This window comes from Talpa occidentalis, unplaced genomic scaffold (assembly GCF_014898055.3).
Source record: "Talpa occidentalis isolate TD23 unplaced genomic scaffold, MPIMG_talOcc4v2.1 talOcc4.6, whole genome shotgun sequence".
NCBI lineage: Eukaryota > Metazoa > Chordata > Mammalia > Eulipotyphla > Talpidae > Talpa > Talpa occidentalis.
In genome coordinates this window covers 84,061,127-84,087,253 of record NW_023604972.1, presented here as the reverse complement: position 1 = coordinate 84,087,253, position 26,127 = coordinate 84,061,127, and the positions used below count along the sequence as shown (strand labels likewise).

At 40.4% G+C, this 26,127-nt stretch overlaps 1 protein-coding gene across 1 annotated transcript in view; it reads left to right on the top strand.

The window, feature by feature from the left end:
* ADAMTS6 (ADAM metallopeptidase with thrombospondin type 1 motif 6) overlaps positions 1-15,469 on the top strand; it is a 236,129-nt gene extending 220,660 nt beyond the window's left edge. Inside the window, exon 25 of the mRNA XM_037529678.2 lies at positions 12,244-15,469. Coding sequence (XP_037385575.1) covers positions 12,244-12,353 — 110 coding nt within the window. The 3' untranslated portion in view covers positions 12,354-15,469. The remainder of the gene's footprint in view (positions 1-12,243) is intronic.
* The last annotated feature ends 10,658 nt before the right edge of the window (positions 15,470-26,127 follow it).

Here is a 26,127-nt window from a genome sequence, read left to right as displayed (position 1 = left end):
GTGCGTATATACTGGATGTGTATTCAGGACACCTAAGTTTTTTTCCTGAATCTTCCACCAACTGTGTGACCTTGTTAAATCACTTAACCTTCCTGGAGCTAGTTTATCTATCTATACAATAAGATATTGAAATGGATATTCTCTACGTTCATGTCCAAGCTAGCATTCTATGCTTGACTTGTGCTAGAAATATAGAGGTGATATGTGATTTAAAGGTGAAATTTCTGTTTTATTTTGAATGTAATAATGGATCTCTGCCATCTTGAAGATAAAAATTCATGCTTGCTATACATACATATAATGAAAGCATAGTCAAAAACTGTTTCAAATACCAATTTTCTCATTGTAGAAAAGGTAATTATATAGTAAGGGAGGACAAAAGTCTTCGGGCTCTAAATTTTCTTTTTTGTGTGTGACTTGGGAAATCCCTTTATTAACAGCAGATGACAGCTGAAATCCTAATTTTTAAAAAATCTTCTTTAAATAGATGCACTTTGTTTATTCAGTGAGGCATTCATTTGATATTTCCTGAATGCTACTATGTATTTGATATTTCCTGGATGCTACTATGGGGAGGGCAGAAAGATATGGCACAGCCCGGAAATTCAGACTGCCTTCTCATGAAAAGAGAGACACAGTCAATACATGCACATGAAAGCCTGAAGTCATGAGCCATGAGCTTCAAAAATTATATAAAAAATAGAGATATAGGACACTGCTTTAAAAAAACAAACACAAAAATAAAGGACTATGCTAAATATGATTGGTCAACATTTTTAGTGGAGATTATATGGTCATATATCTATTAAGAGAGATCTATTCATTTTAATCACATTTATCCAGTTTGAAGGATTTTTTAGAAATTATGTTCATTGGGGGTGGGGGTATATGTATGTGTGCGCACACATGCACTGCACATCTGGAAGGTGTGAACCGGATACTCTGAATTGTATAGTGACATAAACCAATGCCACCTCAACAAATAAATAAATACACAAAAACCCCTTTAATTAAATATGTGCTTGTAGAAAACACATTATATTGCTATTAAATTGTTGAAATAAAAAAGCTGAGATGTGAGAATAATCAATTCCTAAGTGGAAAAGAAAAAAAGAACCAAAGGATATTAAACTTGTGAGAGCATTTTGAACTTCAAAAATCAAATCAAGATTTAAAGACATTTTAGGGAGTGGTAAAGCTAGCTAATAATTAGGCAAAAACTTTTTCTCATAAAATAGCAAAATAGCAATTATTTAAAAATAATAGCAAAATAGCAATTATTTAAGAAGCAAAATAGCAATTATTTAAAATTTAGAAAATAACATTCACTATTTTACAATGTTTCCATGGGAATTTTACTTTAGGTATAGCTTTCATCTTATATGACATAATGTAGAGAACTTGTTTCTTTGCAAATGGTCTATTTTTTTATATTTGAGCCTCAGCACAATATACTTATTGTCTAGTTCACACTTTCAGGAAGTGTATTACCTCTTCCCACATTAATTCAAAATCACATCTTTAATTTGCAAAATCTCTGACTCTAATGACATCTCTTTATTTGTCCCTTTAGTCATGAACTTGCTGGGACTCTAGCTTACCTTCTCTTGAGAAAGGCTCAAAATCCGTGACAAACAGAAGTACTTTTCCTTGTAAAACCCTCTCTCTTAAATGATATAAATAAAAATATGTCTTTTCTATAGGACTTCAGCAAATACCTCTTATTTATTGTAAATTTTTAGCAATCAATTCATCACATAGGTTAGAGGGTCTGTTTCTCTTTCAGAGTTAGAAAGTGGAAGAGTTTATGATGGATCATGTTAGAATTACTTTACATCAGCTATTATTTTAGGCTCTTATTTATTCATTTAGTTATGTCATATGCATAAATATGTGTATGTTATATATTCATGACAGCTTTCTGAGAGCAGTTGTTACTGATGAGAAAACTGAGGCAGAGAGAGGAGTAGAAACTGCCCAAATTGCAAGAGAAGGAATTAGCAATGTCAGGATTTGAACTCAAATTTGGCAGAGCCCAAGGGCCTGTCCATTTCAACTACAATTTACATGCTATTCTTAATTCACAAATTTAAAGTAGAGTATCTTAACATGAAAACAGAGCTTGTGGTTATGAAGTAGACTGGCATGTATGTCAGCCTGACTCAATAGACTAAGGTTTAATCACTGCTGAAAGAACAAGCTTTTTTGACATGCCCACAATAGATGTGTTAAAAATAGGTTTGTGGCTCCATTTTAGTAATTTCTTCAAAAGTTTTGTAAGCTTTATAGCTAAAGATGTAATGTTATTTTCAGAACGAACAAACTAGCATCTGCAACTGCACTTCCTTTTGTCTTAAGTCTTCTTAAAATGAATAGCTATTAATCTGCGGTTTCATGAATTATCATAGTCATTTAATCTGCCTCACCAAATCATCCTTTATTAATCTGAAGTAAACAGTTAAAATAATTTTAGTCTTCTCTGGAAAGAAGGAAACTTTTAGGAAAGATTAATCCTGCAAAGTAGACTAATTTAAGAAATGTTCTCTAAAGCTGTTACTCAAATAAAAGAGGATCACTCTCTACTACAAAATTAGATTCAAAGTAATTTGTCTGTAATAACACAGTATGTCTGTGTTCTCTGCTTTCCAATAGTATATATATAATAGTTTATATTGAACTAAGTACTAAAGCTATATATGCATTGTAAAATTCACACAAGCAACTAATTATTGAATGTTATGCTTATGCAAAATTCAAATGCATTTAGAGGTTTATAATCTTACAAGGAAGATATTTTTAAAAAAAAAAGGAAGGTGAATGTGTTATGTGAAGCAGTTTGTGTATAAGTGCTGAGAGAGGTCAAATGAAGGACTGACGACTTTAACCTTTTGGATAAAGGCAAGCTTCGTGGACTCATAGGCTGTGAGTAAGCCATAATATCCCAGTGCGTGCCCTGGGAAAAGTGGTTAAAACAGTTCAGTTGAATCATAAGTTGTCATCCAGGTAGACATGAACTAGGCAGATAACATGAATTTCAAAAGAGAAAAGACTCTTGCTTGAAGTAACGTGAGAGTGACTGATAGGGCACGTGGAAATCAGAGCAGGTAGGGCCTCCCCGGTGGCGCAGCGGTTGAGCGCTGGGTTGCGAAGCTGCCCGCGCCTCTGCGGCGCCGGTTCGATCCCCAGCTGCTTCCCGGCCACCGGAGGAGGGTCCCGCATGGCGCGCGGACCTCTCCTGCCGCCTTCTGCTCCCCTCAGCAGTGTGCTTCGGTCCTTCTGCCTGCTCTGCTCCCCGCTCTGGCTCTGGTGAATTCTCTCACCCTCCTGCGCTTCTGACTGTACCCAGTGCATGTATAAACAAACAAACAAATAAAGAAAGAAAGAAAGAAAACATGCCTCTATTAAAAAAAAAAAAAAAAAAGAAAGAAATCAGAGCAGGTAGAGGTGAAGTGCTTCTTCCTAAGGGAGAGTAGGAAGGAAAACACAGCAGTCAGGAAAGGGACAGGTTCTGGTTAGTGCAGGAGGGTAGCAAAGGACTCCTTCCTCCTCGTCCCCTCCCCCCAGAAGAATCAGGTTCCTTTGACTCTTAGTAGGAAGTTACTTATAAACTAGTTCAGATCTTCCCCATCAACTCTTGGGACATAAAGTGTGGCCTTTTAGTGGGTTCGTTATGTGGAAGTGGTCCACTGATAGAATCTTGAGAACTGTTTTATCTACCAAAGTTTAGGAAATTATCCCCTTTCTAATATTTTATTATGAAAATAATAAAAAAAATTTGAAATATAAGCAAAGGTGAAAGAACCTCATAATGAACACCCACCCAACATTAACCCTTTCCCAAACATGTTTTATATCACATATTCATTTATTCATCACTCAGGGTGATGCTCCTAAATAATGAGCTCCATTCATCCATTCATTAAATCATTTACTTGGCAAATATACTGACTATATGCCAGGCACTGAGACTATGAAAGGAATAAGATGAGATTCCCGTCCTCAAAGGGAGCACACTTTAGTAGGGACAATTACAAACAAACAATTTTCACAGTAAGGACAGTACTCTAACAGGGGTTGAAAGAAGTTAGCATGTGTATACAGAGGCAAGAGTAATCAGCAGAAGCATCATGGAGAAGGCAAGCTTGAACTGGGCACTGGAAGTTTGCCAAGAAGAGGTTTTGATGCTCTGCATTCCTAACAGAGGGTGAGTGTGTTCTGTCATGTGGATGTGGAGGTAGTTTAGTTTGGCTGCAGAAGGTTGGCTGATGAGGAGGCTATGAAAAAAAAAGTTATGATGTATACAGTTTTGGAGGGTCCTATATACAATGGAAGTTGAGACTATGAGTTTTAGGGAATAAGTAAAGGAAATTGGTGAGTGACTTGCTTAGAATGGCAGAAGTGTTAAGGGGTTAGGGGACACCAGCCCTCTATGGCACGATAGTGAGAAAGGTGTTCTATTAGTCCAGGCTAAAGACGATAAAGGCCTGAACTAAGGCAGGTATAGTAGTGATCACAAGAAGGGTAATGACCTGGAAAAAGGATAAAACAGAAGGGAGAGTAAAAAGAACCCAATGAACAATTAGACCAGGGGATGAGAGTCATGGAGGCATTCAGTATGACTCCCCGGTTTCAGATTTAGGAAACTGGGTACTAGAAACATGATAAGGAATAAGGGCATACATCGGGAATGAGGCACATTGGTCCCCAAAAGCCACAATGAAATAATGGAATTTGAATATGAGATTTTAAAATTAATATAAATGAGAATGGAGGGAAGTTAAAGCCACAAAGGAGAGCAAGAAAAAAAAATCCGAAGTGGAACATCAAGAAATTAAAACTAAATAGTGGGCCTCCCCTGTGACGCAGTGGTTGAGCGCTGGGTTGTGAAGCTGCCCGCAGCCTCTACAGTGCCAGTTCGATCCCCGGCCGCTGGGTGAGGGTCCCACATGGCGCGCAGACCTCTCCTGCTGCCCACCGCTCCCCTCAGCAGCGTACTTTGTTAGCCTGCCTGTTCTGCTCTCCGCCTTGGCTCTGGTGAATTCTTTCACCCTCCCGCACTTCTGACTGTACCAAGTGCTTGTATAAATAAATAAATAATTCTTTTTAAAAAAAATAAATAAAACTAAATAGAAGGAACTAGAGAGAGAAGGAAGATACAACTTGCTATGTTTAACATCTGTCTTAGTTTTTTATTCCTGAAAGGCTTTGGTGAAGAGTAAAATATTATGGGCTTGATTTTGACAGACTGCCACTGAAATGAAGGTAACACCATGTTGCTGCTGAGAGTGAATTATAGACACATTGGGTATCACTACATTTGCAATACTACTCAGAGTAATTTTTTAAAGTACATCTGGCAGCTGCGAATAGTCTACTCAAGCTCACCTGAAATTCTATACCAAATGCCATTTTATTCCTCTTCATGCAGTTTCAAGTTTCCTTGTAGTTTATATGGTGAGTCTTTTTTCAGCTTCTCAATATATGAGGCGCTCTGTCATCTAGGATTTATTGCTGCCAGGTAGTGATTCATGGCGTGCCATGAGCTGGTAACCAACCAGGAAAGGTGTGGTTAGTGTGCAGTGGTTTACCAGCCTGGGCTGTCTGATGGTGGCCTTGGTGGGTCTCAGTCTTACTCAAGTAAACGGCTTTGAGAAAGCATGAGCAGCTCCAGAAATCTCACAAGATTCCTGGAACAAAAGAGCTACTGAATTTGAGCTTTAAAATGGCATCTGATGTATGAAAATCAGTGAAAGGGAAACAGTGAAGGTCATTAGAAGACTGGTTTCAAGGAGGGAAGGAAGATCAGGTTTTTTTTCTTTCCCATATTAAAGCGCTTGTAACTCACCGTAGCATTCAGGTTCACATTCCTGACTGTCTGGTTTGGAGGGAACCCTGGAATTATTTTAGGATCGTACCACCTTGAGGCTTAATATGGGTGACATCCAGGGGAATAAGACTGTGTAAGAAAAAAGTGACAAGGCAAAAAGAGGAAGAAAAAGCTTAGTCCATGGTAAGAACGAAATCAGAATAAAGTTCCAGAGTTAATATCACCCTGTTTCAAACATGAAATGTTGGAGGACCATTCGCATTGCAATGAATAGTGTCCCAAGCAAAACTTACTTCATCCTTTTTCAGTCTGGATATGTAAAATATCAAGAGCTGCAGTACAGTTTTATCAGGGGCAGTGCTGAGTCCACCCCCCACCCCCAGCTCCACACAGGCACCCACACCTGCACAGCCTTTGCCATCTACTCTCACGAGACTGCATCTCCAGTGTGACAGAGGTCAGCTGGTTGTGCTTTTGTAATCCCAAAGACACCCTTTGGTGTGTAAGCCACAACTCTCTGCTTACTGTGTTCTTCCTCTGAATCTCATAAAGAACTTATAGGCACAGAGGTGCATTCTCCGAAGAAAGATGCTGAATGGCCCAACCTGGTCCCAGAAGGATATGTCCCTGCATACCTCAGTCCACTCCAGTGAATTCAACTTAGGCAGACTTTGCATGTATTATGAAATAAATGTAAGAGCTCTGTCTTTCAGGAGTTATTCTTGTACTCTTTAGAGCAAGTCAAGCTTTCAAAGTCACAAAGAATCTGAATCCAAATACATCCCAAATTCTTAAGAGTCTGTTCAATGTATTTTGAAATCATGTCTTTTACTTCAAGACTTTGAAAGACTAATGTAAAGCACCTGGAGAAAACCCATTGGTGCATCAATAATAAGTAGATTCATGTGTTGCTTCTGAGACGTCGTCTAATTTTAGCATTCAGCTCTACCAAAATCCAAGATTACTAATGGACCTTCTCCAGCATGCCTGGTGAGTTTCTTAAGATTTTAATAATGGATCTAGGTCACAACAAGCACCTAGGAGCTTTCAGTTCTTGGTGTATTCCCAAGTCTCCCTGAAAAGAATTTGGGAATACTTGATAAGTTGTCATTCCCACTAGAATTCTCTAACCTTGAATAAAGTGAAAGTATTGGGAGGGTAAAGAGGGAAATGTTTAAAAGAGAGAGAGAGAGAGAGAGAGAGAGAGAGAGACTTATTAGGTCCACAGAATATTTCCTACAAACCAACAAAATGACCTCTCACTTTCCTAATAGACTCATAAGAAAAAAGGTAGCAGCAGTATTTTGTCATTTTTCTCCCAGCAAAGTTCTTAGCTGATATATGATTATGGCAGAAGAGAATATCAGCGCCGTCATTTTAAAATCCTTGACACTGCTGGCTCATATACCATCAGTAAAAAGTAGTAGATACAAGTGTGTCTGCATGAAGAATGTGCGATAGTGAAGAGCAAACCTTCAAAACAGATCAATTACAGAGTGATTACATTACAAAAACATTCAACCTAGACTTAAGTATCCTTTTAACAGGTTTCTTAGATTTCATAATCTGTTTAGTTGCAGGTATAGAGAAACTTAACTTTTAAATTTGTTAAGTATTATCTAGAAATCGGTGCTACCCAATGACCATTCAGAAATTGAAACAGAACATTTCTATTTTTTATTTCAATGGGAAAATGTGATTTGATTTATGCACAGTTTTTCCAGAATGATTTTATTACAAATGCGAGTTATACTAGGTACTGGCCAAAGGGTGGGAGTGAAAAGACTATTTCTTCTTCAGTTGACTTTGAGGAGTGTAGGGGCAGGAAGGCACAGAGCAGGTTCTCTATGATCCTAGCAGACGGGGTAAAGGAGGAGCCCTCGGTGGCTTTTGCAGGCTTTTATTGGGATTTACCAGGTACAAGTCAGGCAGAGGTGCCTGGGACTGGCAGGCCTCCCAGCCCCCAGCGAGTCTTCACTCTTTCTGGGCTCTCCAACGTTCTCTCATGGTCTCTGCTTCTCTTTCGCTCCTTTCACTCTGCTGTTCCGCTCTCTCTTTTCTGCTCTCTTCTGCTGGTGTCCCTGTGACGCCGCCCTTATAAGCCCAATCTCTCAGCCCAGGTGTATCCACCTACTTATGCCCACACTTCACTCCAGGTGCCCGCCCTCAGGCATGCATTCAGGACCACAGGGATCATCATCAATCCTAATGGCAGGAGAGCAGAAAAGCCTGATAATTATTTACCCTACAAGGACAATGTAGACTACTGCATGATATATTTGTAATGACGGCCTCTCAAGTACATCAGAAAATACCCATGAGTTAATCATCTCTAGCTAAGCTGAAAAAAAAAAACCCAAATATAATGTAAAACTGATACTGATATTTTAAAGATTGCATTCGTTGTTCTGTAATAACAGGGCTTTAAAACTTTTTGATGTGTCCAAATGCACATTTCACTCATGTTGCTTTTACAAAAATAAGAAAGGAAGGGATAGCTGAGGAGAAGTAGGAAGGGATCATTCAAGCTGCTCCGGATGTCTGTGACTGAGAACCGTCCTCTTATAAGACATTTCCCCTTAGAAGGTGGCAGAGCAAACCACCTGACAGTTATGCCCCAGAGGCTGACTTGTCATCAGTGTGGCATCAGCTAAGAACAGAAGCACTGTGAGGTGGAAACCTCTTTGTATTTACATTCCAAAAATGCTGCCACAATAAAGTGGTTGAGGAGTCAGACTCACCCAAGTTCTGGGCCCAGATAGACAACTCACCGTGCCACCCAGCTTGAGTTTTGTGACCTTTTTGAGCTTCACTTGTGCCACTTCTGTGAAGCTGACCTTCTAGATACTTTAAAAGGATTAAATATATAAATGTGTAAAACCATCCAAGCCGTGCCTGGCACATAGGAGACGCCGGAAAGATTATTTTTAATGTTTTGTTTACCAGATCAAGCTCTTGGAGAGGTAAAAGACTGAGAAAATGAAAGATAAGTCACTGCTGACCCTTGGTAAACAGATTTCCATCAATTCAAAGACTAATTTTTCTAGACTAGGTAGTTCCTAGACGGCAAATTCAAGAAGTAGGAATGGGATTTTCCTCACATGTCCTACTTTGTGGGAACCCCCTGCCCTCCGTCAAGGCTGAGTCCCCTTATATAGCCCCAAATTGTCCAGTTCAATTTCTCACTGAAGCCCATTGTCTTAGCAGTCCCCAAGCCCTGGTTCTTCCCCTGTGTCCCCTGTCCTAGTTCACCTGCTCTCTGTTGACTATGTTTCTGTTAATTTGCAAATGTGTGCAAAAATGTAACTCTTCATGAGAGCCTACTGCACTTTGACACGGACCCCAGAGAACACATATGGTTTTTCTTAGAGGCTGGTGTCTTGGTAGTAACAAGAGCTTCTCTGCAGGTGCCATAGTGCACTTGCTACATGTCACCTCACCTGAGCCTCACAACCTTGTAGAAGCAGGTCTTATTACAGTCTCTGTTTCACAAATGAAGAAATTGAGGCTCAGAGTGGTGGAATAACTTGGCAGAGGACACAAACACCAGGAGGAGGCAGTGCCTGTCCTGAGATCTCCATCTCTGAGGCTGTGGTGAGCTAGGGTGCAGGCAGATCCCCAGGCACTGATGAGCATCCCCACCTCCCTAGCTTGACCCTGCTCAGGACTCAAACCACTCCCTGCTCCCAATCAAGTCAGTCTGAATCAAGTTAGTTGGAAAAGAATTTAACAGAAGTGTGGAGGGACCCACCTACCTCTGGCCTCCAGCCTACATCCTAGGCAAGACTTTCTTCTTGTGGTCTTACATGGGAGGAATCTTCTCATACCCAGCACCCACCTCTGGAGCAGAGTCCCCAACTCTTTATATTTGCAATAGACTGAGTGGGGGGAGGGGTGGAATGGATGAAGGGGTAGTTAAGGGCGAAAAGTGTGAATATTTTACTCATTTTTATTATCTATTATTTAATAAATTCCAAAGTCTAAATCTAAAAGAAAAATCTATGGATTTGCTTGTATTTTTCTCATCTCAAAATCTTCCTGTTCCAGCAACTCTTTCAGAAATTGGAGTAGTGCATTTTCCAATCAAGATACACACCCTAACAAATATTCTTCTTCATTTTGTCTTCAAACTGACTTGTGTCTATAGGATGACATTTTATCAGTAGTAACCTAATTATTGCACCCTTACTGAGAGGTTCAAGGCAGAACTCTCAGGCGATGAGAGATAATAACTAATAGTGATGTTAGTTAATGGCAGTGCAACATCTCACAGTCTTTGAATGCTTTCTATACTGTGCTCTAGGTGATACCACAGGATGTACACGTCACATGTGTGAGTGGATACTCGCATCATCTCTGTCTACAGATCAAACTTAGGCACAGAGAGATTAAGTGATTTGTTCAGTCATGAAGTTAATAAATGGTAAAGCTAACATTAAACCCAGGCAATCTAACTTCTCATTTTATTTTCTTGCAATATTGAACAATCAGTCTCCCCTTATCGACTAAGTCATTTTTATATTTGGCAAAGAAGGCCAAAGCTGGTTTATCTTGTACATTAAGTAGTGCCACCAAGCCCGTTGCAGAGTGAGAGAGCAGTGGTCTTCACTGGCGGGCTGCCCCACTAGGATAGTGATGTAGAATGAAGAATGAGGGAGACTATGTCAGCTTTCTATTGTTAAAACTCAACTTTTCTCATCATTTTAATAATAGCATTATTACCTTGACAATGTGTCCATCTTGTTAACACTGATACATTTTTCCACAAAAACGTTAAAATAATTTTTTTTGGTTACTTTTTACTATAAGACATGATAGAGGGGGAAAAGAAAAAAATATCAAATGACCTGAAAATAAATGCAGCTCTGTCACCTCAAATTCAATTTTGAATCACCAAATATCTGATTTCTCTTGTTAGTACAACATTTAAAGAAATTTCTCAGGTATCTCCTACCTTCCTTCAGCCAAGGCTTAAATTTACCATGTATTCTAGTATAGAAGGTTTCTATTTAAATGTCTAATTATTATTCTCTTTCTAATCCAAATCTTGAGTAAGGGAGTTTAATAATGACAGAACTTAGGTTTTAAGAGGATTGAGAGGTCCAGTTTAAAATGTTTAGGTCTTTCACTCAAAGAGCCCTAAACGTGAGATCAATAAAATTGTTACCTTACTTTTCGGTAATGACAACTGGAAACTTTACGTTTCTTTCATTCAGTTTTCCAAGTTCATCATGTGGTGTGATACCACAGACATGATCTCTTAGAACCTTAGTGGATTTCTAAAGCTTGGGAAAAATACAAGCAAATAAACAAGCAAACAACAACAAAAGTGTCCTTTTACACTGAACTTTTCCCAGTGTTCTGCCTGATTTGAATTATGTTAAACAATTTACCCAGGATGCTTCAGTATAACCACCTGGAAAAATGAGGGTGGAACTTTGATTCTTGGAGGCATATGGAAATTTAATTACTAGGTTTACAAAGTATTTTAAAATCCCCAGATAAAAGTGACTGGAGGACTGGAGAAGAACATTATTATGTGCCATAGTGGGGTTCTATGGGGGCAGCGGGGTTGCTGAGAATCAAAGGCCTGAGTCCCTTGCTCCACACTGACCCCTCAGCCCCATCTTCTGTAACCAGCTTCAGGAGTGACAGAGAAAGAATCATTTATTCACCTTCTGGCTACAAGAACTGCAGGCTTCAAGTGTGGCAATTCTAGCACTGAGGAGAAAATACACATAGGAAAAAAGAAGGCCATGTCTCACTTCCAAATTAAAAAAAGACATTTCTACATGTTTCCATAACCCACAGACTCCTGCCATTTGAGGCCAACCCCTCAAAGTTTTCCTCTTTGTCTAGTGTAGTTGCTGAATCTAGGCCACTGTCAGCAATCCTTTTCATTCACGCAGACCCATCCCAACGCCTCACAGATGCGGAGATTCTCTTGAGACATGTGCACGTTGGTATCAAACAATGCAACTCATGTTTGATTTTGGATAACCTTGCACTGCTGAATAAAATAACCCTTGAGAAAGAAGCAATAAAAGTGCTGTAAGAAAAATGACTCATGTTTCCAAGCTGTCTAAAGTGATCACTTATCCCAACAAATGGTAATTCTTTCAAGACACAGTGGGCATGCACCATACTTATAAAAGTCTGGGAGAAAAACCTTGCAATCATTTTTTAAAATTTTGTGTTAAAATATATCAAAAAAAAAAAGTTTCTGGTAGGCTGTACCAGACAGGGTATGCTTAAAAACAAAAAACAAAAACCACATGGATGTGAAAGCCAAGGTGGGTTGGGTTGAGGGGGGGTAGGGAGGGCAGAATCCTTGCTGAACATCCAGGCTCATTGGCCTATTTATGTACTTGTTTATGTGCTTTAATTGTTTTCCATTTTCTGCCCCTATTCGTTAGAGTGCAAAGATGTGAACAAAGTGGCTTATTGCCCACTGGTGCTGAAGTTCAAGTTCTGCAGTCGAGCATACTTCAGACAGATGTGTTGTAAGACCTGCCAAGGACACTGACCCACGGAAAGTCAGAGAGAGAGCCTTGTCATTTCATCGTGGAAATGCGTCCATCATAGAGAGCCACCCAGAGGAAGAGGATTGATGTCCTTGCAAATGCATTACCCTGTGGAAAACGTAACCACTGGTCAGCTCTAGCTGACAGGATTTCAATATTATTTTAACTTCTGTGAAGTGGGATTTATTGATCCAAAGTGCTGGACACAGTATTAGGAGGGAATGCCAGATTGGAGAGACCCAAACAACACAGGGAGACTTGCTTACTGTGGAATGTTTGTGTTCTTTCGAGTAAATCCAATAGCCTGTTTACCTCCTTGGACCATTAAGATAATTTTTATTATGAACTTAGCAATGACACTGAATCCATTTGTATTTAAAACTGTTTAAAATGTAGCTGTTATGACGTGGTCAACTATGGAAGTAAAGAAGATTCAGAAATCTTAAGTCATAGCTTAAAAATATTTACTATACTTTATCTCACTACAACAGCACCACAATTTAAATTCTAAAACAGGCTTTGAACTGTAATTTAAGGAGCAATTACAAATCAAAAGTAATGAAAGTTTGTATTATTTTTTCTTCATTCCACTTAATTTCCTTAGGAATAATCCCCCTGTTCTGAACACTGCTGTGAGCCATATATAAACTATATTAAATTGAACAACAATGAAGGACTTAGTTTAAAGCAGTGCATCAGTTACTGCAGCTGTGCAAGTCTATAAATTCAGTGCTAAAAGACTGTGGCCAACTTGCCATTGTGCAAGTGAAGCTGAGATTTCCATTAAAACTTTAAGGGAAAAACATTTTGAATTTCATGCAGAAGCCAGACCTGGGGTATGGTAGAGACTGAAGTACCAGGCCCTTTGCTGCGTTCACACAGGATGCCTTAGTTCTTACTTGAGTCTCCCCAACTCACTTGTGTTTACATCCTCTCCAGCCACAGACCGGCTTCTGCCTTGTTGGATTGTTGCATTCATGTCGAGCTTACTGAGATGATACCAGGCAAAAGAGAGACTGGCATGGTAACAACCAGGCAGACCTTTTGCTGACAGTTACGATGGGTTCCAGATGTCCCTTCTTTGATATGGCAGAAGGGCATTTATTTATATGGGAGCAAGTGTGTGTGTGTGTGTGTGTGTGTGTGTGTGCGGGCGGTTTTGAGTGTGTGGGTAGATGAGTGTGTTTGCACAGCGATGTGCTATTTCTGTGAGTTTTAAAGTAGGCAAGGGATAACAACCAAAGAAGAAAAACTCATGAAGAAGACGAGGGATCATAAAGTATAATTTTAATAGTCACTCAACCAAGTATTTTGTATTTTTTATGGACACTCTGAATGGCAATTAAATGTGAAACCCAGTTTCGTGGGCACGTCAGCTTCTAGAGTCAAACCCACCTAAGTTAAATTGACTAGCGCATATTTTCCCTATGCACAAGTTTCACATCGTGCTCATCAAAAGATTCAATAGTGCGGTCTCATAAAAGAAAGAACAGACAGAGGGGACTTGTTTATATTTTGTACTTGAACACTTGTAGCTTGCAGCAGGTTCTCGAATGTGCTCTGTGTACAACACGTCTCCGTTGCTGTGCTACACGAGTGTGCACCATGCCACATCAACAGCTCAACTCAAGCCAAATGGCTACTTTTGCAAAGATACTATCTGCAGTTAAAGAGCATGTTTGCCTTCAATTCATTACTGTGCTCTGAAACCACAGATCCGGTGTATCGCGTAGACCATGTCCTAATGTGGATGCCTAGGTTTATTTCGGAAAGGGAAAGAGACTCTCAGACTTCAAAAACCAGCCTAAACTTTAGGTTGGCTACAGAGTCAACACGAAGTTTCTCCGCACTCTCAGTCAAGGTCATCCACATCTCCTCATCTGCTTTCTCTCTCACCACCACAGCTCATGATCCTGAGCTTTCCAGAGATAGCGATGATGGTCCAGGGGAGTCATTGCCAGGGCCCCTTTCTATGCTGCCCTTCGACCAGCCCAAGTGCCTTCTCAGCTGTTTGTGTGAAGGGGAGGCAGCCCGGCCCCAACACTGAAAGACCTTGGGTGCTAGCAAAGAGTAGTTAACTTGGTGCTAATGTGCCTGGGTGAGTGGAAGTAGATGAAAGATGGGTGGTTTCTGTGGCATTTCTGACATAGGTGTTATCAGGATCTGCTTTCCTCCAATATAAATAATCAGCTCATGTTTTTGTTTCAAAAAGTTTTTTATGTTGCTGACTAAAGGCTACTTCTCACCTCCCCTGGAGACTAACATTGGGAAAACCGTCTCCCAGGGCATGGTGCAGCACCCTGACTGGTGCTAGAAGAGGGGGACAGCTGGCGTTCCCACTGGGGTGTGTACCAGTGCCCAGACCAGGAGGCAGAGAATGCTGGGGGACAGCATCAGATTACCTTTCTAGACGGAACCAAGCACAGAATGTAATGGGATTAATCGGACTAATCATCTTCAGATAGGCCCTGAATTTAAAGTTGAGTGGGAGGGGTGGGGGGGGGGGAGCATATTCCACAGCACATCACGGTACCGCTGCTACTCTGGAGCCAACCATGAGGCTACCTGGAGCGCTAGTCCTAAAATAACAATAGGTGGTTTGCAGAGGCTAAGCCACTATGGCCAAAAGTCATGAGCTCTACAGACTACTTAGGGAACCCCAAGGAAACTAGTATCCCATGGTTGAGAGCAGTGTCTTCCACTGGCATCAAGTTCTACCAAAAAAGGAAAGGTAAATGAACCAACTGGATAAACCCCTTGAGATTCGTGTGACTCCCAAACAGTCCATTGCATTAGGAAATTTTTTATTTGAGTGAATGTCATATAGATATCCTTGATAATACAGAATGAAATTACCTTTGTATTAATTGTGATTAGTTGTTGCTTATTATTTTATATTCAGTATTAATGTGGTACACTGTTACTTTTTTTTGCTTTTGTAAATTATATTCTAATTTATTGCCATGTCGCCTAACACTTGTCCTACATTCATTCTCCTGCTTGTAATGAAAATGAGAACGTCATTGTAACACTTGATGGAGTGAAATTCCACACCAGGCACAGATTTTTTTAAACATAGACAATTTAGTAAAAATAAAAATTCAGCTTGTAAGAATGATTCTGATGGAAGTTGTCTATTCCCTGAAAAACTGGTGTTAAATTTATTTTTAGTAGGTGGAAACTTACCCTTGGCCTAGAACGCATACGTTATCCAAATGGCCCAGGTAGAATCCAGGATTAAGATTATTTTGTTGCATCCTTATTACTCTCCTCAGAGATTGTATGTCTTTGTGAGAATTTCAGTAGGATCTCCTGGTGGGGTTGTATCACCAGATGCTGCCGGCCAGGTTTCCTAAGGTTGAAAAGTCCAGATTGGCCACTGTCACTTCAGTCACTTGGCCCACAACTCTTTTGCCACCTCCTTCTTTTGCCTTCCATGTAAATGTTTCAGCACAGAAGAGGATGCAAGATATTTCCTTATGGAGAGGGTGCCAACTAAAAGAATTCATACTTGAAGGATTTTTCTACTGGGAGTCAACCAGAAGCATACTTTTCCACCTTCAGACATTTCCTTTTAGGCTGAACTAACGATGGTCCAGTTTTACTGAACCAGGGGACACTATGGTATGCCCAGTTAATTCAGTAATCTTTGAGACTCAGCAGGTTACTCTCCTTAGAAAGGTGACTCTCCTTCAAGCTTAGCTACTTGAGTACTTGGATAACGACAACATCAACTACATAAGAAAATGTGGGAAGCCCAAGCATGATTGTGCTTTCACCCACTTATCCCCATCCCCTATGGACACATTTAATTTATACCTTAGAAGAAATCAGGTGAGATGATAGTTAGGGGGCGTATTTCCCCAAGGTCATGTAGGGGCCAAAAGTGGCTGACGCACTGTGAACACTCTTTGAGGAGGCCCTGCATCACCACTTTAACCTCCCACTGTTTTTGCAATGGGTAGTTCTACTAGGGGTGAGGGAGGAGGGCTACTAAGAAACAAGGCTTGTTTTGAAATTAATTCTCAAATTTGAGTCTATTTCTTTTGCCTCTAGTCTTTTTTTGAACTTCCATGTAAGTGATTTTTCCTCCCTTTAAAGTATCTAAAGGGCGCTTTAGGATTTAGGCTTCGAATCCTGGCCCCAAGGATAATCTGTCCTCCATGGAGATTCTGCCACTCTCCAGAGAGCACTAGGAGCATCCTGAAACCTCCATGCTACAAAAAGCCTTTTTCCCCCAAATTAGGAAGAAAGGGGGGTGTTGATCTTGGTAACAGAACTGTTTGAATGTATGTGGCTAAAATACAGTTCTTTATTTTTAAAAGAAATGTAATCCAGGGGGGGAAAGTCCAGCCCGAAAAATCAGAAAATTCTAAATAAGTGGTACAGAAGAGAGAAAAAGATCAGTCATTAAATTAAAAAAAAAAAAAAAAAAGATAAGCCGTGTTTGAAACTCGGTTTCATTCATATCTTCAAACTGGAATAAACTAGCATATGTTTTTTAAAAGAACAGCTGTTGACAATGCTTTTTGTGCCTCAAACTTCACTTCAAATGCTCAAGCTGGAACTTAAAAGGAAAATGGTCTTTTCCCCCATCTCTTTCTCAGAGGGTTATTTCTAGCATTCCTTGTTCCTCATTTCATCTGCAGATGACATATGAGGCTAGAAATGGACAGTGATTTGAGGGCTGGCTTCATTTTGTGTTGGTCAATGGCTCCCTTTGCTCACTGAAAGCCTTGAGCTGCATAGGTGAGGCAAGCTCATTTCCACAGCAACAACTTGTTTTCATGAGAATGACCCTGTTTGCTTACACAGGGCCCAGTAGCTCCTGAAGTTCTGGTTCCAGGGATTAGGGCGCCTGAATAATTCCATTTACCTCAGTGTATAAACCAGTCAGATTCCATTGCTGTGGACCTTAAGACTTGAGAAATTTAATCAAGAGGTCTGTCCTCGGATCTTAGTGTGGCTATCTTAGCTTACGGATAGGTATCCGTACGGGGTGTGGGGGGTGGGTGAGAGCTTCCACAGCTACAGGCCTCCCAGAAGTCAGAGTGCCTTCCTGAGGTCAGCCCCTCACCAGTGGGACTTGGTGGTTACTAGCTCAAGTCTGATTTAGTTCTTGGAGGGACCAGCAGGCCACCTTATAGGCCCACAGAAATGTGCTGCCTTTATTTGGAATTCCCGTTGATGGAGCAATAATTGTGAGATGAAATTTCTAGTAGAAGTGACTGCAAGAAGTTTGAATCCAGGGCCAGTCCAGGCCATGTGTGACGTCTGTGCCTGGAGAGTGGCATCAATCATGGTATAAATGTATACAGCCAGTATTTGCTGAGTACCTGGTGTGCCCTTGTTTTGCACTAGGTGCTTAGCATATGCTCTCTCAATGAGTTACAACAAAACCATGAGGACGATGCTATCAATCAATCGCTATTTACAGAGGCTTGGAGGGATTAAAACTGAGGCTTAGAGGGATTAAGTTGCCAAGGATCCCAGAACCAGTGAGGGGAGCATCACCTCTTCAGGGAAGGGAGTGGCCTGGTCTGCATCTGGTACTGGAGAGTTAGGAAGGATGCTCCTCTGCTAGGAAGAAACTATCTCATCAGGCCTGTGGAAATGGGGACCTCCTTTCTGAGAAGCAGCGGGCCTGAGACTTTGGGAGAGGCATCAGGGGTCAGTGAAGGGTAAACTTTTGGTTCCTGTATTGGTAGGTGGTAGTGGTTGTTATGAAATCTCATTGTCAGGTGACATTGAGACATTTTGTCAGGTGACAAAATTACCAATGGGGACCTGAAGTGGTTTGTAAGCTCATAGAATCATGGGAAAAGGAGGAAAAGGATGGTCAGGAAGATTCGAGCATGGGCTGCATCTGCAACGGCCATTTGCAGCCAAACATAAAGAGAGGGTCTTGCTTTCCTGGAAATATCCAGTCCCTGCCTGACGCCCCTCCACAGAACACACCGTTTCCAGACATGCCAGATGGCCTCGATGACCTGTTCCAACACAAGTGGAGCAGAATGATTCCCGTGTTGGCCTTGGGGTAAGTTTTGAGGAAGAAAGGTTGGTTTCTCTCTGGTTCAGCCAGAGTAGGACCATCGGGGCTTGAGAACTCAGTCCATCAGGTTGCTGCCAACAAGCACATTCTTTGACCTTCTGTGGTGGGTCCACAGAGTGGAACCAGGTGTTCTTTCAGCCAATGCCAGAATGTATTGGCCGCCCAATTGGCCACCTGCCTCCACCCCACCGATGGGGCTTTGGCTGGCCCTTTCCCAAACAGCTGTGCTGGAGCCACAGGTGGCCGCCCACACTTGTGCCCAGGCCAGCACTTGTGTTGGCCTGACAGCCTGGCAAGATGGACCTTGTGTGCCTCTGTCCCTTTGCCCCAACTCCTCCCCCAGCCAGGTCACTTCAGAGGTTGAGGAGAAGGAAAACCAAAGTTTAAATAGACTAAAAGATTGCTTTTGTGGTGTAGAAAAAGTGTATTTTTCTCTTCCCATTCCTTCAATATCTTCTATTTGGGTGATTTTATTTTTAATCATTTAAATGTATGTGATATAAATAAATTGACTTTTTTTTTTTTGCTTGTTGGGTGTATTATTGTTAGAATAAAAATGCCCTGGTGCTATGTACCTTAATAAATATAAAAGCACAGGAGGAGGACATCCCCACTCTGTAAAAATAGCATCTGAGAAACCATCCTAAGTGTCTACATAATAACTATGTGAACGAACATTGTGTGATAGGCTGAAAAACCACAGAAGTGGCTAAAATATGAATTTGAATTAAAATGGGAAACTAAAAGCTATGTTAACATAGCCAAACTAAGTGCAGTAAATCATTTAATTCATTGTTTTAAACTTCAGAACAGTCAAAAAGCTAAGTTAAAAAATGAAATATATTTGGAGATTTTAAAAGAAAGCATATGTTGAAATTATGAAAGAAGATAATCTGTAGCACTGAAGATTTTCTGACTCGAGGCTGGACTAGGAAGCTGTTATTACACAGTGTGCTTCCCTCAAAGTCCCACCAGTGTGTGTGAAACTCCTGCCGGAGGGAAGCTGTAAGAAACTCACTGATTTATTTCATCCCACGTTCAATCTTAGTTGCAGAACCACATGTACCAACTATCTCTTATGTGTGGCTTTTAAAATCAGTATATTAGAACTTAACTTTCCAAATGAGTGTTGTTCCCTTGCATGTAATCACTGGAGATCATTCTGTACTTGTGCTAAGAGTGAAATCTTCATTCAAAACAGTCTTTAATTGGTTGTTTAGACTATCTCCCTGTTTAGGATGATTTGATTTTTGCAAAAGTCCAAAAACAAATCTGGTGAGTAATTTGCATATAATCGTTTTGGCTACCATACATCATATGTGCCTTACAAATAGACCCCAGGTGATAGTACAAAAGGAACTCCAAATATGCTTTAAATAAGTGACTGCTTTGAATGATTTCAGTTATTTGGATACAAAAGTGCTAGTGTTTTGTCTGAGAATTATTGGCAATGCTTTAAAATCCAACTTAAAATGAATATAATACATTTCACTAAAAGTTTTGCTATTTCCAATTCTGAAGTTAACTGGAATCTGAACCACTTAAACTGCATGATATCTATGATGGAGAAGAATAGAGGATAGAGTAACTCTCAGGATAGAGTAACCCACACCCAGGAAGCTAAAACATCTCTCCAGACCCTAGAAGTTAGCAACCAGCTGTCCTTACATAATTCTCCTTTCTGGTGGCTCTGGAGTCAAAAGTCTCCTCCTGGAGAGGTTAATTAACCAAGATCTGTTTGCAACCTTAGTGAAACTACAGCTAAGTGTGCAAGACTGCTTCTGTACCAAATTGTTAGGGGGAAAAGGATGTCCCAAAGCTAATTCCATATAGGCTTTGTGGACTCCACCCCCACCCCAGGTCAAAGCCAAAGACACTGGGAACTCCAAATCCCATCACCACCAAAGGGAAGGTGGCTGGGACCTGAGGGTGGGGTTAAGCAGCCAGGTGGATATAAAAGGCAGACATGTGGGCTTTGGGGAATCCCCCATTTTTGGCCCTCTGCCAGCTCGCAGCGTCCGGCCAGCTCTGAGAGTGACTTTGGGTTTCCAGGTCTTCGGATCGGGTAGGACGCATTAAAGACTTTATTTCCCTATTTTCTCCCTGAGTTGTACATTTTCCTTATTTCCTTTTCTCTTGTAAATAAACCTTTTATTAATCTTTTGTGTGTGTCTGTAGTAGAGTATTCATAAGTCCCTTTAAAGCGCGCAGGTGAGGACCCACAGCCAGGAACCCGTTTAATATCGGGTTTGCTCTATAACAGCTTGGCACCTGGTTCGGTGGCCTTAGAAATGTGCCCTGATTTACACAATTGTAGGTAATTTCCTTTACTTGAATAATTTCCCATTTGCTCAATTGATAATTCCAAGTTGAGCCTGTCCTTTAACTGATCCTTGATTGGCTGTATGTTGAACTAACAATTGGCATTAAGTCTCTTCTCCCTTAGATGCCTTCCATCTAGAGTTTTCAAGAAAATTGTTAATGATGTGTAAACAGACACTTCAAAATAAGGGGAGACTGCTAGTGTAAGAGATTCCCAGAGAGGATGCAGTCTCCAGTAGAGAATACTTACTCTGATATTTATCTAACTTTGAAGTGTGGCTTTTCATCATGGGTTTTTAATAAAATAGATTTAAATATATACTTTTTTATTTGTTTCTTGATATCAAGAAACAAAAAAAAATTTTTCCCAACATTTTTGCTGGAATATGCCTTAGAATCCACAGATTCTATTTCTTTAATTTTTTGTAAGATTTATTTTATTTTTTATGCATACAAGGGCTGGGGTGTAGGCCAGAGGTGTGGGGAGATGAGAGGATTTACCAGAGACAGAGGGGGAGCAAAACAGGCAGATCTACTGAAATACACTGCTGAGGGGAGCAGTGGGTGAGACAGGAGAGGTCTGCTGTGCCATGTGGTTCAGTTCCCTGGCCAGGGATCTAACTTGTGCTGCAGTGGCTACGGGTAGCTTCATAGTGTCCAAACTTAAGCCTTTGTACCACCAGGAGAATCCACAGCTTTTATGTCTTTCCTCTCTGCCTCCCCAAAAGAATCAAATTATTTTAAATTCATACCCTCTTTCCTTAAACAGTTTCAAAGAAGCTGGATGGCTAGGGATTTGTTTCCCAAAGTTAGCAATGATAACTGTAATCAAGTAAATTCTTGGAGTTCATTGTCACTCTGACTCAAAAAGAAACCTTAATTTCAAATGTAATATTTACATTCCATCCCCCTTCAGGTAATCGGATGATCTTTTCATCAACTTTGCTAAAATTTAATAGCTGATTATTGACTAGAAGAAAGGCCTGTGTAAAACTGACAGGGGACCTCCTTGGTGGCGCAAGGGGTTAAGATACAACCTATGAAGCTGTCCGGAGCCTCTGTAGCACGATTTTGATCCCCCAGGCCAGGATGCTACCCACAGGGCGCAGAAGACCTCTCCTGACTCTCCTGCTGCTCCCCTCAGTAGTGTACTTTGGTCAGGCTGCCTGTTCTGTTCCCCACTCTGCCTCTGGTGAATCCTCTCACCCCCAACACCTCTGGCCTGTACCCCAGTTCTTCTGCACAAAAATAAATAAATAAATAAAATCTTAAAAGACTGACAGATGGGGTATCTTCACATAGTTCTTAGAAAAATAGATTTGAGTAATGCTATCTTTATTTAAGACAATATCCTTTATGAGGACAAGGGATGCTGAGAAATCATTAGTGTTTCCTATACTATTTAAAAATAGTTACCTCACTATCCTTTGGTTTCTTCCAGAAATTCTCCTTTGTCTACTTTTTTAAAATTTTTTTTGGTAAAAATGCAAAAGAATCAAACATATGCAAAAGTAAAGGGACCAGCTTAATGATTCCTTATTCTTAACCAGCGTCTGCTCTGATCAACACTGCAGGCCCATTTCCCTCCCTGCTCCCCAATGTGGATTGTTCAGGGCATCACTGAAAGGTAAAGATGCTTTTAAAAGACTTCATTGCTATTACAAGGGTATTCATATTTTCATTATAAAATTGAATTTGGGGATCTCCTTGTGGGGCAGGGGTTAAAGTGTCAGCACTATCAAGGTATTACCAGCCACTGCAGCACGAGTTTGATCCCCAGCCAGGGGACTAGCCCATGTGGCACAGCAGACCTCTCCTGTCTCCCCCACAGCTCTCCTCAGCAGTGTATTTCAGTACATCTGCCTGTTCTTCTCCCTACTCCGTCTTTGGTGAATCCTCTCATTCCCTGCACCTCCGGCCTACACCCCAGTTCTTCTATGCATGAAAAAATAAAATAAATGTTAAAAAATTAAATTAAAAAAATAAAATTGAATTTGCTCTAACACTGTAAGCAAATTTGAGGAAAGTAATAATAATTGTAAATATCACTTACTGAGCAACTATTATGTGCTCTATTATAGGTGCTTTATGTGTGTTATCATATAATGATTATTATTGATTTCATAGGTGAAACTGAGGCTGAGAGAGGTTGAGAGACTCATCTACTGGCAAGTCTAAGCACAGCAGCACTACAGAAGTCCAGGATTTAGGAGAAAACTATTCTATTACCCCCAGTGTCTATCCTATTTCTCTGCTGCAAATCATGTTTAGGAAGAGGATGATTAAGAATTGCTTGCCGGTCCAGTTGTTGGTACCTAGAGAGTATTTTTACAAGTAATGCTTGGAGAAGACATAGCTTTTCTTCTCTGGCATTGCTGAACCATGGCTTCTTCCAACCTTAGTATCCCAAGACTGCATTGCCTCGGTGCACTGGCCCAGCTGCTGCAAATGATTTCAGCCATATTTTTCTTTACAATTAGCCTGTTAAGAGCTACCCTGGCTAGTGAAAGTCCTCTTAAATTTTACCTTCCGTTTCCAACTCCATTGCAAAATTTTCAGTTGTAATTCATAGTAATTAACAATTAATTGTAATCAGGCTTAACTATGGAACAAAATATGCAATTAAAAGTTGACTTTTGGTGGGGGATCCTAGTGTTACCTCAATTGAAAAAAATAGATAAATGATTAAAAAAAGTTGTTTTTGTAAGGAATGGTCATCTACCTGCAAATAGCTTTTAAAGTGACTGATGTTTTAAACCATGGGTGGCATAGGTGTAGAAAGAGAGCAATAAAACAAATATGGCAAATGTTAATAACTGGAGAATATGTATTGTGGCGGCATATATGAGAAAAAAATGTATTTGTGCGTATATGTGCCTGCATATATTCACGTGCATGACATATGGGTGTGCTTGGAAAGAGAGCAAAGCTTACTGATCGATATCTCACTCAGAAAAAAGTAAAAAGAAAAGTTAAGAAAAGTTAAACCTAGAGAGTTAAGTACTCTCTAGGTACTTAGTGAACTATTCTCTTGTTTCGTTTTCTTCTTTGCAAGCAGGAAACCAAGTGAAGGAGCTACAGTCTCAAGTCTTTCATGTGAAGAGTGACCAGAAAAGAGAGTACTGGACTAGAACCCAGCTCTGAGCCCTACTTCAAGTATGAGTTTTCCGAAGTCAGATCAGTGGTTCCCAGACCTTCGTCTTTCATAAATCAACAAATTTTAAAACTGCTTGGAGACTCATGTGGAGTTGCTTACTTTTTATTTTGGCAAGTAAGGACATTGGGCCTCCACTGGTGGCACAGCGGTTGAGCGCTGGGCTGCAAGGCTGCCCGCAGCCTCTGCAGCGCTGGTTTGTTCCCTGGCCTCGGGCGAGGGTCCCACCATTAAAAAAAAATCTGATATTTACTATTACCATGAAAGGTAAATGCACTCTCTTTCTAAATGCACTCTCTTTCTAAAAGAGAGTGCATTTTAATACAAAGAAGGGAATACATTTCATTTTCGTAGAAGTTACCTATATTGCTCCTATTTTCCCATGTAACATCTTTTTTGAATAAAATGGCTTCAGCTGTCAGCATAGAAAACTAAACAATGAGTGACTTGAACAGGAAAGGCAGAGGGAATCTAGATGAAGTTCACTTTCCACAGGGTCCTGGAGGAAGTAGCGGCTCCTCGCCCATCTTTCTCCCCCACCTATCTCTCCCTCTCCAAGAAGGTGTCAGCCGCTCCAGGGACACATGCAGAGAGACAGCAGCTAACAGAGAGGAGAGCTGTTTCTGCCAGTGTGTCACTTTCTATTTGGGAGGAAGAGTGTTCCCAGAAGTGCAACAAATTTACCCTCAGGACGCGATGGCCAGGGCTGTGTCACACAGCCACGCATTAGCACGACAGGAGGCTGAGCCAATTTGCCGTATCTTCTCCTCTACTGGACGCTGCCTTTACTACAAGGGGCAGGGGGTGGCTCTAGGGACCAAGAGGCCAATATATGATCTTTGAAAGCCTCGTCTAAGATGAACATGAATCTGAAACCTGATATTTGAGAGCGAACCAATTAAAGCTTCCCGTGCTGAACGCTGCAGTGTCTGTTGAGGATATATCCATAGCCTCAGAAATGCTTTATTTAGTTTCATCCAAGTTTAGAGGAGAGATTTGTGTAAATAATTATCAAAGTCTTCTTGCATTGCAAGGGAGCCTGAAGAAGCCCAGCCAAATGATATCATAGCTCTGTTGAGAAAAAGCTTGAACAATCGCTCATCATTTCACCCTCAATTGCATATGAACAAGTATTCATCTTTATTAAATGCCTTTTTGAATTATTCATGAAAGCAAAGGTATTCAAACCCACAGAACTGGCCTTCCTTTGCTACATAAAGAGATTTTAACAGTGAGAAATGTTAGTGTAATGAAAATAAACTTTTTACTATCTTGACAAGCTATGGAAAATGTGATTATCCACAAATGATTTTAAAGCAACATTAGCCTGTAGCTTCAGTCTCTTTCATAACATGGGCCATCATTGAAATTGCATAGGAGATAAATTACAGTTTTAAGCGAAAACTGAAAAAATAGATTTCCAGGATAAGATGACAGAATGAAACAATAGGATCTCTCATCCCTCAACCTAACAAAATAAAACAAACAAGAGAATAAAGAGACCATAAAAATCATTGGCAGCAAACAGAGAAGCAGAGTAACCTTCTGCTGTCAGTACTGGAAAATGGGAGCCAAAGAAAAGTCTTGAGCAGTCCATAGTTTGACACAACTTCTAACTTTGCCCCCACCCTCCATAAATGGTACTTAGAAAAAAGAAGTCAACAAAATCCTGAAAATTCTCACTAATACTCTCCAACACGTGAAGAAGCAGATTGAGGGATAAAATAAATGGTTGGGAAAAACAAAGAATTCGCCAAAAGCAGAAGTCCTACCCACCACAACCTCAGAAATAAGAAAGATGACAATCTGAAAAACAGTGTGGGCATTCCTCAAAAAATTAAACCTGCAATTACCATATGTTCCAATAATCCCACATCTGGCTATATACCCAAAAGAACTGAAAGCCAAGACTCAACGCAATCTTGAGACACCCGTGTTCATAACAGCTTTATCCAGCAAAAGGTGGAAACAGGGTAAGTATCTACTGACGGATGAGTAGATAATCAAAAGTGACATATATGTGTATATATATATATATATCCACACTATATATACATATATATATAGAGAGAGAGAGTGTATATGTATCTGTATAGACACACACAAAACAATGGACTATTATTCTGCATTAAAAAGGAAAGAAATTCTGATACATGCTACAACACGGATGAAACTTAAGGATACTAGGATAAGTGAAAGAAGGCAGACACATAAAGGTAAGTATTGTACAATTCCACTTGTGTGATAT